Source organism: Pseudorca crassidens, chromosome 6, assembly GCF_039906515.1.
Source record: "Pseudorca crassidens isolate mPseCra1 chromosome 6, mPseCra1.hap1, whole genome shotgun sequence".
Classification (NCBI taxonomy): Eukaryota; Metazoa; Chordata; class Mammalia; order Artiodactyla; family Delphinidae; genus Pseudorca; species Pseudorca crassidens.
In genome coordinates this window covers 21,117,393-21,133,015 of record NC_090301.1, presented here as the reverse complement: position 1 = coordinate 21,133,015, position 15,623 = coordinate 21,117,393, and the positions used below count along the sequence as shown (strand labels likewise).

The 15,623-nt window shown below is 47.8% G+C and overlaps 1 protein-coding gene across 1 annotated transcript in view; it reads right to left on the bottom strand.

Moving 5' to 3' along the window:
* Positions 1 to 12,582, bottom strand: part of MARCHF4 (membrane associated ring-CH-type finger 4) — a 104,858-nt gene extending 92,276 nt beyond the window's left edge. Inside the window, exon 1 of the mRNA XM_067740668.1 lies at positions 9,854 to 12,582. Coding sequence (XP_067596769.1) covers positions 9,854 to 10,348 — 495 coding nt within the window. The 5' untranslated portion in view covers positions 10,349 to 12,582. The remainder of the gene's footprint in view (positions 1 to 9,853) is intronic.
* Between the last annotated feature and the right edge of the window lie 3,041 nt (positions 12,583 to 15,623).

Below are 15,623 nucleotides of genomic sequence, written 5' to 3'. Positions count from 1 at the left end.
CCCAGAGAGGCCCCTGCTTGGACTTTGCTCAAGATCGCCCTCTGAACATAATTCAGGAGAGGGAATTGATGGTTGTATTCATCAGGGAAATTAACATTAGCTGGGCAATGTCTTAACACAGTCAAAGTCTGCATCGCTCCGTCATGTCACGCTCCCACGGTGGTTAGACTTTTCCATCTTGTGGCTGCCCCATGTGAAACTTGTAGCTCTCAGATCACGGAGGCAGGGATGGAGGGGGATGCAAGAGGCATCCCTTCCTGCCTCTGCCCTGAGTGACACATGTCCCTTCCTTCTCAGTCACATGGTCCTGTGCCCACCCAACTACCGCCCTCTCCTCTACCAGTGCCCACACCTCTGTTTCTTATATGTGTGGGAACCTCAGGTCTGGTGGAAGCATTTCTCCTTCCTATTTGGCTTCCTCCTCAAACTGCTCCCTAATAAACAATATTACTGTGAAGTAGTCACCTACTTCGGAATTGTCAAAGCTAATGGTTAGAAATGCAGATTCCAGGGCACCACCTCTGCATTTTCCCCTTCCTGACGCACTTCTTGGTGCCCACAGATGTCTCAGAACTATTGTAATGTGTGCAGCCCAGGTCAGTGTTATCCAAACTTCAGTCGCTTACACTGTTCGACATATTCATACTATTGTTTTCTTCGTACGTAACATTTTTCTGTAAATGTCTCATATTTTTACTTCAGTAAATTTATTTCTAAAGGAGACTTTTTGCCACTACCATAAGTGAAAAACCGGTATCATTAACCATAAAAAGAAGAGACAAGTTGTGCTAATACAATAGAATATTATTCAGCACTAAAAAGGAATGTGCTATCAAGCCATGAAAAGACGTAACCGTAAATGCATACCAATAAATGAAAGAAGCCAATCTAGAAAGGCTACATACTGCATGATTTCAACGATATGACATTCTGGAAAAGGCCAGACTATATTGCAGGTGTTCAGGGGTGGGGGCAGAGGGATGAATGGGTGGAGCACAGGGGATTTTTCAGGCAGTGAAACTATTCTGTGTGATACTATAATGGTAGATACATGTCATCATGCTTTTGTCAAAGTCCTTAGAATGTACAACACCATGAGTGAACTGCAGTGCAAATTATGGACTTTAGGTAATAACAATGTGTCAGCGTTGGTTCATCAATTGGAAAAAAAGCACCACTCTGATGCAGGATGTTGATGGTGGGGGAAGTAGGGAGGAGGGGTGAGGGTGAGTATATGGGAACTCACTCAGTGTTTCTTTGAACATTAAATTGTTTTAAAAAATAAAGTCTGTTAATAAAAAAGAATAGACACAAACAAATGCAAGCAAAACAAGATTAACAGATTCTAGCTAGATATTGCTGTATGTCCAAAGGCTCTGAGCCTGGTGCCTTCTCTCTTTGTTTGCAGAGGAGAATGACAAGTGTTAGAAGGGTGTTAAAGACGTATCATCTCTTCAATGAGATTTTCTCATGGACATAATCATAAGGCATGAGAGCAAAATGAGAAGAGAACAACATTCTCACTTGAGGATCTATGTTATTTAACGTCGTGTCTGTCTGGGGTATCCAACCTATGCCAGCTTCCAGAAACACTAGTCTAGGCATGACCCTGAATGCAAACACCTCGCTGTCACATGTTGAGCAGGTTTTTCCGCTGCCACTTCCTCAACATGCTCCTCCATGTGCATGGTCTGCTCCTGGCCTCTAGGGACTCAGAGTCCAGAAAAGTGTCTTTCTGCACAGTTCCTGCCAAGCAGACAGTGTTGCTTAACAAAGATCTGTCAGGGACATGGTGGTGATGGAGATGGTAAAGACAAATATGTTAGGAGTGAGGGACACAGGCAGGAGAGGACAGAGGTCCAGCAGAGTCAGGCAATGGAAGACAGAAAGTCAGCCAAACAGAGACACTGGATCTAAACGTGCATCCCTGAGGGTCAGACACAAAACAGCTGGCGTCTACTGTGGTCAAAGCACAGCCTTAATCAGAGTATCTGATTTTTTAAGGTTGTCGTGAGACAGTGTGGTAGAAAAGGCAGCAGTGTAATCTGGGGGCCCCACTCCAGGTCTCTGAGTTACACGAACAGAATGGGACAAATGTTGTTCCCATTTAATGAACAGCTGCTGTGTGCCTAGAACTTTAATCCTGCCCACTCCTTATGACAAGTGTTCAAGCTCAGTATTTTATTCCTGTTTTATAAACAATGAAACCTAGGTGCAGGGAGGTTAAATAAGTCACACAGGATCACCCAGCTGGGAAGGGCCCAAATTGTGACTTAAATCCATGTCTTTCTGACTTGAAATCCCATGTGCTTCCCATCCTTCTGAAATTGTATGAGAAAAGATCTGCTCCTGGTCAAGTGGTCGCAAGACAGGATGATGATCACTGTGATTACTAGAACAAGAATCGTTGCTATTTGTCGTTATAGAATCAGAAAAGGAGGTTGGATGAGGTGAAAAGTATCTCAAGGGATTGTCCATATCCCCCTTGCTTGGCATTTTAATTTATATAGACACATACATACACATATGTGCCCATGTACACACAAGCAAATATGCCTTCTACTACGTGTACACTAGGAACCAAAGATAACTCTATCAGTCTGGAATGAACATGTACCAGGATGGAGGGGAAAGGATCAACAAGTACTGAATTCCTACTGTATGCAGAGCCCTATGCTAGCCACCGGGGTGGTTTCAAGAGGCTTCTTCTGGAGAAATTGATGTTGATTCTCTTCAACCACATCCAGAGTAACACCTCTGAGCACAGGCCCTGGAGATATTCTCATCAGAGCAATGAGAATTGCTCTGGGTGCCAGACTGGGGCTTGTGTGTCCCCTTTGTGGGCTTGGATCACAGAGTTGCACAGAGCTTGTATTCACAGGTCCCCTTCTTTGCGGACAGTTTGCATCTACCTAGAACTCAAATTATAACTTATTCAATTTCACCTACTTTGTCATGCGTCGGTCATTCCCATGTGCGTCCCATTTTTGCTTTTAACATACACAGAGGGAGGTATCAAATGTGTACTATATGTAATACAGAGTCTAAGTGACTCTATCTTACATACGATACTTCTTGAGAGGGGGATGGTATACAGTTCAGCCCGCACAGTATTCACTTGCCAGCTCCTTCACATCCGGGCTCACTTCCAACTTGGCTTCCTTCTCATCAAACAAGAAGCAGCTAGCTCATTCCCACACTCCTTTGAGTATCCCCTCCCTGTCAAACCTACCCGCCTCTCCCAACTCACAAGCCACAACTGGGCTTCTCCAACGTACCAGCTGGAAAAAAGAGCAGAGAGAGAGAGAGAGAGAGATTGATTCCCAGTATCTCTCCTTTCTTCTTCCAGGCTCTTTTGAAATGCTTATTTCACTCCTGCTCTACTGGCTTTATTAAGTAATTCTCTGTATGGAGGCCTCAGCTAGAAGCCACACCCAATAAATTAGCCAACCACCACAAACAGATGCAGTCTGGCAAGTGAAGAAGGATTACTCCAAAGTGAACACCGTGCAGAGGATCTACAGACAGTTGAGGTGAGAATCACTCCACCACTGTCAAGACACCAGGTGTCTCCCCTCCTCCAGTCCCTAATTCTGTCTGTGAATGACAGACAGCTTCACTCAACACTTTACTCACATGTATGCACGTGCATGTAAAGAATAGATAGCTAAATATGGAAAATAGCCAGGGACCCAATGGTGAGGTTTGAACATCCTTACATCATCTCCCAATAAGTATTAGAGCACTGGTGAGAACCCTAAGGAAGTGGTCCTTGGACCTTCCAGTTTAAGTAGGACCAGGACTGGCAGATGTAGCAACTGAAAAACTACAGTGGGAAAAAAAATCTCAGATGGGAAAATGAAAACAGCTCACTCATGACTTTGGGGAAGGTGTGGCAAGTGTGCTTCCCCTTTCCTGGGATGGTTTTGCATTCTAGGTCCATGATGGTATCTGTTCCCTGCCATTCATGAAATGCTTGCTCTCCTATTGTATGTGCATGGTGTAAATTCAGGATTGCAGCAATCACATGCTTGCCAACAACTTAGGATTTCTATGAACACAGGACAGAGAATATTCTTTGTGATCTTTGCAGAAGATGCCATGGTGTAATACACGCCATGTATTATATACACGGAAAATAGATATTCTGGGACTAGATGACCCCTTGAATTGGAAGGGATGCAGACCCATCTCTTTGTGCTTAGATTAAAAATCTCTCTGGACCCCAAGAAGTCTCATAACGAACCCCAAGTCTCAAGCTCAAAAGGGATCTTGAGGGTCACTAGTTCCAGTTGCCCACTTGAGCCCTCTTTCTAAGGCGGCCTATACTATCTTGGGACAGCTTTGATAGAAGGTTCTTTCTGATATCAAAACCCAAGTTGGCTTCCCTGGAGATTCCGTCACTGGCCAAGGCACTGCCCTTTGTGATTCCACAGAACAGGTCTGCCCCTTCTTGCGCACAACACACGGTCAGCATTTGATGCCAGTGAATATGCTTCTCCCTTGCAGTCTCTTCTCCCCAGTTCCCCTACCTGCGGGGCTGCCCACTGGATGAACTCTAAAGGCTCATTCATTCAACAAATAATTATAGAACGTGAAGCAAGTGCCAGGAACTGGATTGATGAGCAAACACAACCAAGTCATTGCTTCCAGGGATCTTACAGTCCCTTCGCAGTACCTCCCTTAGACCCAGGCAAGAGGGCCCCTTGCTATAGAAGGCTCCACTCTGACCCTTCTTCAGCTGCATGCTTCCCATGGGGTGAGGCGCCTACAGGGTCAAGGACACACATCCTCCTTCTAGAACATGCTTCAGTTACCTGGAACCCTGGAATGCCTGCCTATTCAGCCATGAGCCTGCTCCCAAAACCTTCATTGTTCTCTTTCTTCAGAATCAAAGGGAGAGGGGCAAGAGGAAGCTCTTTGGAGGTGGTATAGATAGAGCCTGGACAAGCCAGTGGGTGTGCCCACACATGTGTGTCCAAGGCTTATTATGGTGCAGGATGGAGCCAGCAGTGGAAAGAGAATCAGATCAGAGTGGCCTGTTGACCAAGGGCCAGATATCCTCATTTGGCTAGTACAGAATTCAGAGGACTCGAAGAGTTTTAAATTCAAATCTGTCTTCCAGGTTGTTTTGAAGGTATATTTGTCAGCATAGAAGGATAAAATGCACTTTGTTTAACAGTTTGTTAGCTGGATTTATTACTTTTAAATATTTTGGTCTATGATATGTGGGCCTCCAACCATACTCTTACCCTGGGGTCCATAAATGTTAGGGATGGGTCTATTCTTTGTGGATACAGATATTAGTTAATTAATTACAGAAAGAAATGTAAAATTGAACCATATTTCTAAGAAAAATAATATACCATTTGGGTCTCTCCTAAAATGTTCTGCTTGATCTCCATTCCCAGGGTTCTCCTTGCATCTTGGGGTCTCCAGGTTCCCTTCAGCCCTGCAAAGCCCTTCTTTTATTTTCTGAGATCCCAAAACACTGACTAAAATATTCCACATACTCTTGCCCCTTCTGAACTCAGAGCTTCAGGGAAATGAACCCTAGGAAGCATAAGGGAGGCAGACCAAGATTGTTAATCTCTTACAGACTCATTTCCTCCTTTTCATTAGGTCCAAAACAGAGGCCCCATCACCACACTGCCATGGTAGATTCCATCTCTGTACCCACTCCAGGGGCTCCACAGCTGACCCAGCCTGGGAGGTGGTTTCACCTCTTTGTTAAGGTATCCGTGTGTCTCACATCTCTTCCGCTTCCAGCTGTCTAAACTCAGCCTAAATCTATTTCTTCTCACTTGGTCTGCAGCAGCAGGAGAGAAACCTTCTCTGACTAATTGGGGAAAAGGTAGCAAATTCATCCACTTGTCTCTCTGAATAGGCACCCCACACACTAGCCGCTTTTAAGCATGCATCTCTTTCTCGTCCCCGATATTACTGTAATTCACCTGCGACTCACTGTCTGTGTGCCCTTGATCTCTCTAAGCCTCTGTGATGTCTGGGTTAGATTGTGAAACTCCCTGAGGGGGCAGGGCCACATCTGCCCTGTGTCTCCAGACCCTGCTCAGCGGAGCAGCCCACATAGGTAGGCACTTAATATAGACTTTTGATGATGGAAACAGAAGAACAGCATCCTGTCTAGAGCATTGTGAGGGGGCAAGAAGCAATCTACTACCACAGACAGACCACGTCACAGCAGCCCTCCTGCCAGACTGGGAGCTGGGGCACACTTTTTCCTTTTAAACAAGGTGTGTGGGAGGGGCACTGTCTCTTGCCTCTGAGATAACAGCAACAACAAACACTGTGACAGCATGGCTCTAATTGTGTGGACTGATCTGATGCTCAGAATAACCTTATGAATTTGGGGACTATCATTATTATCCCAGTTTTCAAATGAGAAAACTGAGGCACAGAGAAGTTGTGTAAATTGTTCAGGCCTCAGACTGGGGCCATCTGGCTTCGGAGACTTCAGCTTGCCCACCACGGCACATGGTCCCTTGACGTGAACTAGTGGAGCTTCAAGCAGAAACGGAGAGTGAAGTGTTGCCGACCAGGCTCCTGTCCCACACTCTCGCAGATCCTTGATCGACTGACCCCTGTCCCACCTGAGTGACTGGCTGAAGGAAGGAGAGTGTCAGTCAGCTGTCCAGCCTGGAGCCAAGTTGGCCCTCAAGGCATTTGTTCACACCCCATCCCTCTCCCTCCTCCTATCTTTTCTATTTCTCAAACATGCTATAAGCTTGTTCACACTTGGGTCTCCTCCACCTGGAAAACTCTTCCTCTAGACCTATGTATGCATCGTTGGGTCATTCTCATCACTTAGGTATCAGCTCAGATGGTACATCCTTAGGGAGGCTCTTCCTGGTCACTCTGTGTAATGTAGCTCCCAAGACCTCCCTTTCATTTTTGTCTAACTCCTTTTGTCTTCATCACAGCACTCAACGCCATCTGAAATCACTTTATTTGTCTACTAGTTTACTTGTTTATTTCTGCATCTTCACTAGAACTTTAGGTTCAGGAGAGCAGAGACCTCATCTGTTTTGTTCACTCCTGGATACTCAGGGTCTGAAACAACATCTGGCATGCTGTAGGTACACAACAAACATTTGCTAAATAAATGCATGTGTGAATGAATAAGTAGTAAGTCCTTTATAGATATGTACAAATATGGAACTAGCTGGATCCTTCAGTTTCCTGCCCCTCACCACATACATTTCAAGTTATTGGCAGGAAGACACCAAATTTTCGGTTTGGGCAGCCTTTTAGCCCCTGGAGCAGTGGCAAAAGACTGGGGAGCTGTTCAATTCCTTTGTCTGGGCAGAGAAAAGACCAAGACATTCAGCTACTGGGACTGCAGACTGTCTACACTCCATTCAGGGCCACGTGTGGACAATTGCTGGACACTCCCTCCTTGAACAGAAAACAAAATACTGAAATCTCAGCTTTTCACTTTCTGTGTCTGACTGTCTCTCTCCCTCTCTTCTTTCTCTAGAGAGTTTTCCCCACCTCCTCCTCTTTGTCTCCCTTCCTCATGGAAATCCTGTGAAGAAACACAAGCAAAAAGTGGGAAAATGTGTTCACATCTAACACATTTTACTCTTATTACTAATAGCACAATCCCATTAAAATCTCCTGGCTGCTGTGCAAATAAAGCAAACCCCCAAAGTATAATAATATGCGGGGAGTGCTTGATTTGATCCAGTCTGAGTATCAACGTGGCCCCCTATCCCTCCCACATAATAACAGAGCCCATTCCTTTATTGGTGTTAGCTTTTTTCTTTATTCCACGCTTTATTTATGACACATTGTAAAAATAACTAACAAGAAAAGAAAACTCCTAACCTCCAACCAGACCCTGTATCACGTGAGGGTATTTCACAATATTCCTAATAATCCTTTTTATTTAGCAAAATACTGCTTTTCCATGAGCAAAATGCATGCCATTATATATTAATCACTTTCAAGTCATTTTCAGGCTCATTATCTGCCGGATCCTCTCAACACGTTTATAAGCAAATGAGGGGAACAGAAAACGGTTCCTCTAAATCACAGAAGTTGGAAAAGGGGCTCAAGGGTATAAAGAAATCTGAAGAAGTTCACACAACAGGAAAATATCCTCCAGAACAGGCTCCAAGTCCTGCCGTATTCTAGAGACAAGGGTGTTCTTGCCAGAAGCCACACTCCCAGTGGCCCCTGTGACATGCAGACCTGAACCAGGGCACATGGAAGAAGAAAGAAATAGCTTAAGAAGTTAGGAAGCTAAACAAATCCTTTTTTTTTTTTTTTTTTTTTTTTTGAGAAGATGGGGCTTCTGATTGGGGCAGATGCTGACCAGGAGCGTCCTAAGGTGAAGCACAATTCTTGTTCTCAGCCCCGCCACTCCTCCTTGTGTCTGTGCTGGATCGCCAGCACTGGGAGAGGGGCACAGTGCAGGCACCCTGGGGCTTCTTGCCTGACAAGAGTCCTTGGCTCTGGGCTGCAGTCCAATTGGGACTTCAGGCAATCCTAGTCACAAGAAGGAGGAACCCAGCCCTCAGCCTCTCAGAGACATTTACTCACACTGAGATCAACATCTCCTCTCATAATGCCCAGGCCACGGCCCCAGTCATCATCTGTCCCTGAAGCGCCCTGCCCATTCTGGGCAAAGACAAAACGAATGAAAATGTCAGTGAAGCCTGACTCTCACAGAGAAAGCCTTCAACAAGAACCAGAGCCACTCAGGAGCACCAGCATGGCATCCTACTTCACCATCACTTGTCCAAGGAGCACCGAGCAGTCTTACCCCACTTCCGGGAAACTAGTGAAGAAGTGGCTGATGTGACCACATAACCCTGCCCGGGGTGCGACTGCATGTTCTTTCACCCGCATCACTAACTAGATCAGATGAACCTTTCTGATCTGGGATTCTGTGGAAAGTGTTGCCACAATTCATGATTCTAGAAGAATGTGCACGTACTCTCCAGCACTGCAGAAACTAGACTGAAAGTGGAGCTAGAGGGGGTGGGGTGAGTATGTCTGTGAAAATCTGAATGCATGTGGTAGGGAGAACCCTCGGCCTTGGGAAGACTCTGGTCCATAAGGTGCTAAGCATCTCCTATCCTGGATGGGGAGAGTTTAAGGGACTTTCTAAGTTTGTGTGCTTCAGGGCTGAGAAGGGAAATAGTTATGACAAGACTCCCTACTTCCTTCTCCATATTCCTTACACTCACTCTCACCCTACTTACCTACCTGCTTTCAACCTAGGAAAACTTGAGTCTGCCAAGAAGTGTTACAACAAACTGTATAGTCTTCATGAACTTACAATCCCCTCCATTTCCTCCTCAGTGATTGTGGATGTCAGTATAATATGGGAGGGGTTAGTATCAAAGTGAAGGAACAGGCATAGGCTTGCCGAGGACAAGGTCTCCACACACCATCAGAGAGGGAAGAAGTCTGAATCTGGAACTGAAGATGGGCTGGGGAAATGTCACTAACCACAAATCAGATACAAGGATACCTCGGCAACGAGCATGAATGTACCACCAAGTTTCTTCACTTCACCCCTTCCAACTTCTGAATCTTCTACTCTGAGGATGCTTATGGAATTTTTGGATGGAATTGAACATATTCCAATTGAGCACTGGAAGGAAAACGCAGAAATGGGGGACAACTGAGCCACCAAACAGGCTCCGCCAGGCACCAGACACCTCTTGGGCAAACTTAACCACATGAGACATCATTGAGGAGCCCTTAAAACTTACAGTCCTCACACTAGAAACAGCACAGTCCCCAGGGCAAGTAGGCGAGTAGCAACCTGCCAGACCTGGAGATCCCAGAAGGAAGCAGGGAAAGGGAAAAAGGGTCTCACCTGTTCCGGCCCCTGGAAGCAGATGCGGCAGAGCGGGGTTCTCATGCCACTGTCCAGGCTGCTGCCCAGTGAGTAGCGATCCTCAGCCTTCCCCTTACAGAAGTCATCTGAAGAGGCACTGCTGAGCAGCAAGGCAGGTGCCTCGGCGGCTGGGCCACCCCAGTCATCTTCCGCTGAAGGTGGCAGGGGAGGGGTCTCCCTGCCCACGCCTTCTCGAGGCCCCCTCCAGCCTGCCCGCCCCCCGGCACCCAGAGCCGGAAGGGTGTTGTTGGCTGCCACGCCGGGGGGCTGGGGTTCGCCGTGCATGGGCAGGGGCGCTGGAGGGGGGCGCCGCAGGAGGAGAACCTTCAGGTCATTGAAGAGCATGCGACAGCGGCACTTGAGGAGACCCTGGTGGCGCAGCATCTGGGGGGCTGGGAGGCACAGTCCACAGCGGTACCAGGCACAGCAGTACCACCACCACCACCAGGGCAGCCCGCTCTGGGGCATCAGCATGTGCCCGGTGGAAGCAGAGAGACCGGTAGGGGCAGGCGGAGTCTTTGCAGAGGATGGGATCGTTTGAGGGGGTCCACGGTGTGTCTGTGTGATGGGGGGAGGCTTCGTTCGCACTGGCTCCTGTTACCTCCCTTCCACGTAGCAAATAAATTGCCCCCAGGACTGACGACTGCGAGCCACTGCCTCTGAACTCTACCTGGAAAGCCCAACAACAGCAAAAGTTTTCTTGCCCCTCCACCTCTACCCCAACCTTAAGCTTTGCTCAGAGTGTCTCCTTTTTGCTTTTGACCTGGTGGCACTGGTAGGGGCAGGGGGGGTAGAAAAAAAAATGTTGAGAGTGGGTTGTCAGGGCCTTGAGATCAAGGTCTAATTGTTAGAAAGTTCCCCAGGAGAGGCTTATTGGGTTTTTCTCAAATGCCTAGGCGGTGGGAAATCTTTTCTTTCACATAAAAGGGTGGGGAAGGTTATCAATAAAATTTGGAGTGGACTAAGCTGGGCTTAGGGCAAGCTAGCTCAGTGAAGAATTGAAGACTGCATGTGCTAGAGAGAAAAGGTAGTTTTCCTCAGGTGTAACGGGAGGTTGGTGGTGAGGGGCTGAGGGAGGTAAGGTGGGGAAGAGAGGAGGTTGGGAGAACTTTTAATTCTCCTGGGCAGAAAACTGGGGCAATTAACCCCCAGAAGCACCAGAGTTACTTTTAAGAGAGCAGCGGTGGGGGTAGGGAAGGGATTCAGGTGCAACTGGGCAAGGGGCTTGTGCTTTGCCTCTGCAGCCAAAGGGCTGCACAGAAGAGGGGAAAGCCAATTAGGAGAACAGAGGCGGGAAAATCAGGGACTGGAGGGCGGGGAAAGAAAGGGAAAAACCGAAAAGGCCGTTTAACCCTTGCAGAGCTACCTCCTTCCTGAGCTTTAAGATCCTGGCTAGAAGAAGGGTGTGTGCTTGGGGGGTGGGAGGCAGAGAGCGGAGTAGAGATACGGGGTAGAGAATAGGGGCTTGTGGGAGGGGACTAGAGGAAGGAGTAATTACATGGTCTCAGCCCCCCGCCCGCCCCTGCGGCAGTCTGTAAATCCTCGGCCCCCTTCCCGTGGCGCCAGCAAATGTCCCTCTGGGCGAGGGGCAAGGGCCGGGATAAGGGCAGGTCCGGGCGGGTGGGTGGCCTCGCCTTCTCCTCGGGGGCCTCCTCGGGGCCGCTGTCGCCCTGCTTCTCTGGCTCCGGGTCCGCCCGAGGCCGCCGATGCTGCTGCGGCGGCGACCGCTTGTCGGCGTGCGGGTGTCTCCGGGGCGGGGGCTGCTCGGGCTCGTCCTCTGGCTGCCGCTCGCCGTCCGACGCGGCCAAGACTCCCGGCCTCATGATCCTCCTCCCCCTCCTCCCCCTTCCCGGGGGGCCGGCCCTGCGCCCCCGCGCCCGGGCAGCGCTGCCATGCAGCCGGAGGCGAGGCAGGCGTAGGGGCGGGGGCGGCTCAGGAGTCAGCAGTAGGGGAAAGAGAAGACGAAATCACACTAGTGGAATAAGCATAATTCGCTTCTCAAATAATCAGAGCAGAGTGCTGCTGGGTGGGCGGGGGCGGAGGAGGGCGGCTGTCGGGTCTTCAGGGCAGCTCTGCCTCCGCGGCCCCTACCCAGGGCGGCCTCGGTCGGCTCTCTCCCCCCCGCCCCGCCCTCCTCTCCGTCGCCTCTGGCTGGCTGGGCTCGCTGTTGCTACCTCTCTTCCTAGAAGCAGCGAGGTGAGGCTTGTTTGCGGTGCCGGCTGAGGGTGGGGAGGGGGAACCGAAGCGGCGTGGCCGAGGCGGGAGGCAGCCAGCACTTGGCTCCGGCTTGGTCCTCGCGACCCCCCAAAACCATATATAAATATATCTCTTATAAAAGGCGAGAGGAAGCAAATCACATTCCAGGCTGCTGCCAGGTGTTGTCTTCCGCCGTTGCTCAGCACCCGCCCGCCGCGACTGCTGCCCCCCTACACACACCCCGGCTCAGTTCCCAAAGGGGTGGTGCTGGAAGGGAGGTGGCAGGCGGTGGGCTGACCGTCCGAGGTCTGGAAACAGGGTTCCTGGAGCAGAGAAGGCTCTCAGCTACCTCCGCCGCCGCAGCCGCCGCCGTGCATTCAGCACCCCGGGCGAGTGGACAGCTCCCACCCAGACCCTGAGCGTCACGCAAGTGGGGGCCTGACGCAGACGCCGGGGAGGGATTGAGGGAAAGAGGCGAGAGGGAGAGGGCTATAGAGGAGGAGGGAAAAACTGTTCGAGGCAAGGAGATGGGGAGGGATCAAGCGAGAGGGAAGGAAGGAGGAGGGATTTAGGAAGGAAGGGAGGAGGGAGCAAAGTGGTGAAAGAGCGAGAAAGGCAAGCGGGGTAGAGAGGAGCGTTCGTGTACGAACTCGTGCATTTCCCCCCGCTGGAGAGTCTCCGTGTGGACGGGACCGCTGTAGAATTTCTTCCCTCTGTACACTTGCACGGGCCCCCTCAACGCACATACACAGAGACGTCTACGTCTCAACCGGAGTCTGTTTCCCTGCTCATAGACACAGTTTAAGCAGATATCAGTCTGCGAGCTTTGAAAGAGATACATTTTTGTGACTCTTGCACTGATGCTGGAAGTTGATGAAGACTAAGTCCCTCATGACTAGGAACTCATGAGAAGAAAATATTTCTAACAGGGAGAGGGATGCTAACACGTTTTTGCCAGTTTCTTCTAGAATTTAAGCTCCAAAGGACGGGATTTTTTTTGTTTGTTTGTTTTGTTTTTTTGTTTTTTTTTTTTGTCTATTTAAATCTTATGTGCCTCGGTCAGAGGTAGCATGTGGCAGGTACTTAATACATATTTTTTGAATGGATTATGATCACCATCACCAAAGTCATCATTACTCCAAGCCATAGACCTCTTTCAATTGTAGTCATAAGAATCCAGAGCAATATTACAGGCTCATCTTAACCAACATCTCCAACCTCCCCTCTCTTTGAGACTTTCACTGAGCCACTGATAAGAGGTAATTTGAAATAGATGTTAATTTCCTCTCTTATTTCTACTTCTGACTCATGTCATCCTACTCCATCCTTCTCAGTGAGTTGCTAGTGAATAGAAAAGTGTCCCTAAATGTGAAGAAAAAGAAAATTTAAAGTGGTCTGTACAAAATACTCAGTATTTGCAGCTGTAGACCAGCTGTAGACTGGCCATTTAAAACTTAGGATTTCTTTCTTGCCTTTCCTCATAACTGCTCCCCCAACACCCCCCGACACACACACACACCTCCAAGGTCATAGACTTGGATAAGCTATCCCAATGAGTTATCTACACTCCTTTTAAAATGTTGGAGCCATAGACAGAGTAGCCTGCAAAAATGTCTGCTCCAGAATATCGTTGGCATGAAGTTCAGCCCTATGAATCATAAGGTCACTACCCCTTTGCCGCCATCTCCTTCGATGATTCGTTCCTACAAGATCTAAGGAGTAAGGACTTAAGTGAGGGTCTTGGTTAACCCAGGGTGGTTGCTTGTTTGAATCATGCCTCAGCACCCGCCATGGATGCTGACACCTGGCCCAAGGTGAGTGGTTGGAAAAGGATGGTGATGCTGTTAATAACTACAAAATAATATGTATTTTATTGATATGAGTATGACCACTGTGCTGCAAACTTTTTTCTTTGCTTAAAAATAGTCCATCTGCTCTCAAAGAAAATTCTCTGTGCTCCACATTACCCTGTGCTTGCCAAGGGAATTGTGTGAATTACACTCTATAATGATGATCTCATTATATATTCATCTCCCTTCACATGACTCAGAGCTCCTTGAAGGCAAGAATCAGTATTTATATTTGAATCATCAGCACATAATATAGCGCCTGAAGTCTGGTGGATGATCAAGGAAATGAACACTGAATGAATGAATGGCCTTTTTATTTCAGTGAAGCTACTGTATTTCTCCTCTTCGTCTTAGACACACACATGTGAATGCTCTCATATATGACTGAATATCTGCTTTACCTAAAATTGAGTTTCAGGGTTTTATGCCAATAAAATACTAGTTCCAAGTGTGTCATGCAAGCAAATTGGGGCAGGAGATAGAAAAGCCATATGAAGCTTGTATTCAGAGTCACTGAAAGGGGTGATATCCATAAGAAGACTATTTTTTTCCAACCCTTCCACTGAGAGCAAAAAGATTTCTAGAAATAGAAAGTTGCTAAGGATGGGAAGCAACAACAGGACTGTCTTCAGAAAACCTGGAAAGCTTGAAATTTCTGTTTTGAATATAATGTAAATCTTGAAAAGCGCCTCACTGAGTTGGATTCCTCTTATCCTGACGATCAAACAGTTGTTGGGAGCCCCCAAGAATAAAAGTCAGAGATCAATGGGTCTCCATTTAAGCATTCAAAAAATATTTACTAAATCCCAATCATAGGCAAGGAGTTGTATTGGAAGATGTGGGGAACACAAAAACGAATTGGTTGGAATTGCATCCTGTAGGATCTAGTACTATAAATATGTACACAATCATAATATAAGTTATAAAATAATAAATGCTACAAAGGTAGTAAAAGTTTTGGAGTGTTTAGAATAAGGAGATAATTAATGCTTACACCTTGGCAGCAATTAGGAAATGTGGGAGGAGGTGGAGATGCCAGAGCTCCAGGAAAGCCTTTTCTAAGAAGTGACATTTGGGACTTCCCCGGTGGTGCAGTGGTTAAGAGTCTGCCTGCCTGCCAATGCAGGGGACACGGGTTTGATCCCTGGTCCGGTAAGATCCCACATGCCGCAGAGCAACTAAGCCTGTCCTCCACAACTACTGAGCCTGTGCGCCACAACTACTGAAGCCCTTGCGCCTAGAGCCGGTGCTCCACAAGAGAAGCCACCACAATGAGAAGCCCGCGCACCGCAACGAAGAGTAGCCCCCGCTCACCGCAACTAGAGAAAGCCTGCGCGCAGCAGCAAAGACCCAACGCAGCCAAAACATAAAATAAATAAAATAAAATAAGAAGAAGTGACATTTGAACTGAGTTAATATGTAGCATTCAGAGGAGAGAAGTATATTTCTGGCAATGGGAGTGCTGAATACTTTAGTTCTTCCATTTGTCTGGAGTGGAAGGTGCTTGAAGGTAAGTAGCTGGAAGTAGGGTCAGAAAGGTAGGCTGAAACCAGATTACAGAAGGCGCTGAACTACTCTGGGAGAAGATTTATTCATTGCCCAGGTACTTGTTTTAATGGTTTTAAAGATTTGGAGCTGAAGGTGAATGGCAGAAATAAACTTTATCTCTGAGCAGGTTAATTAACTGGATGGGATTTCACTGC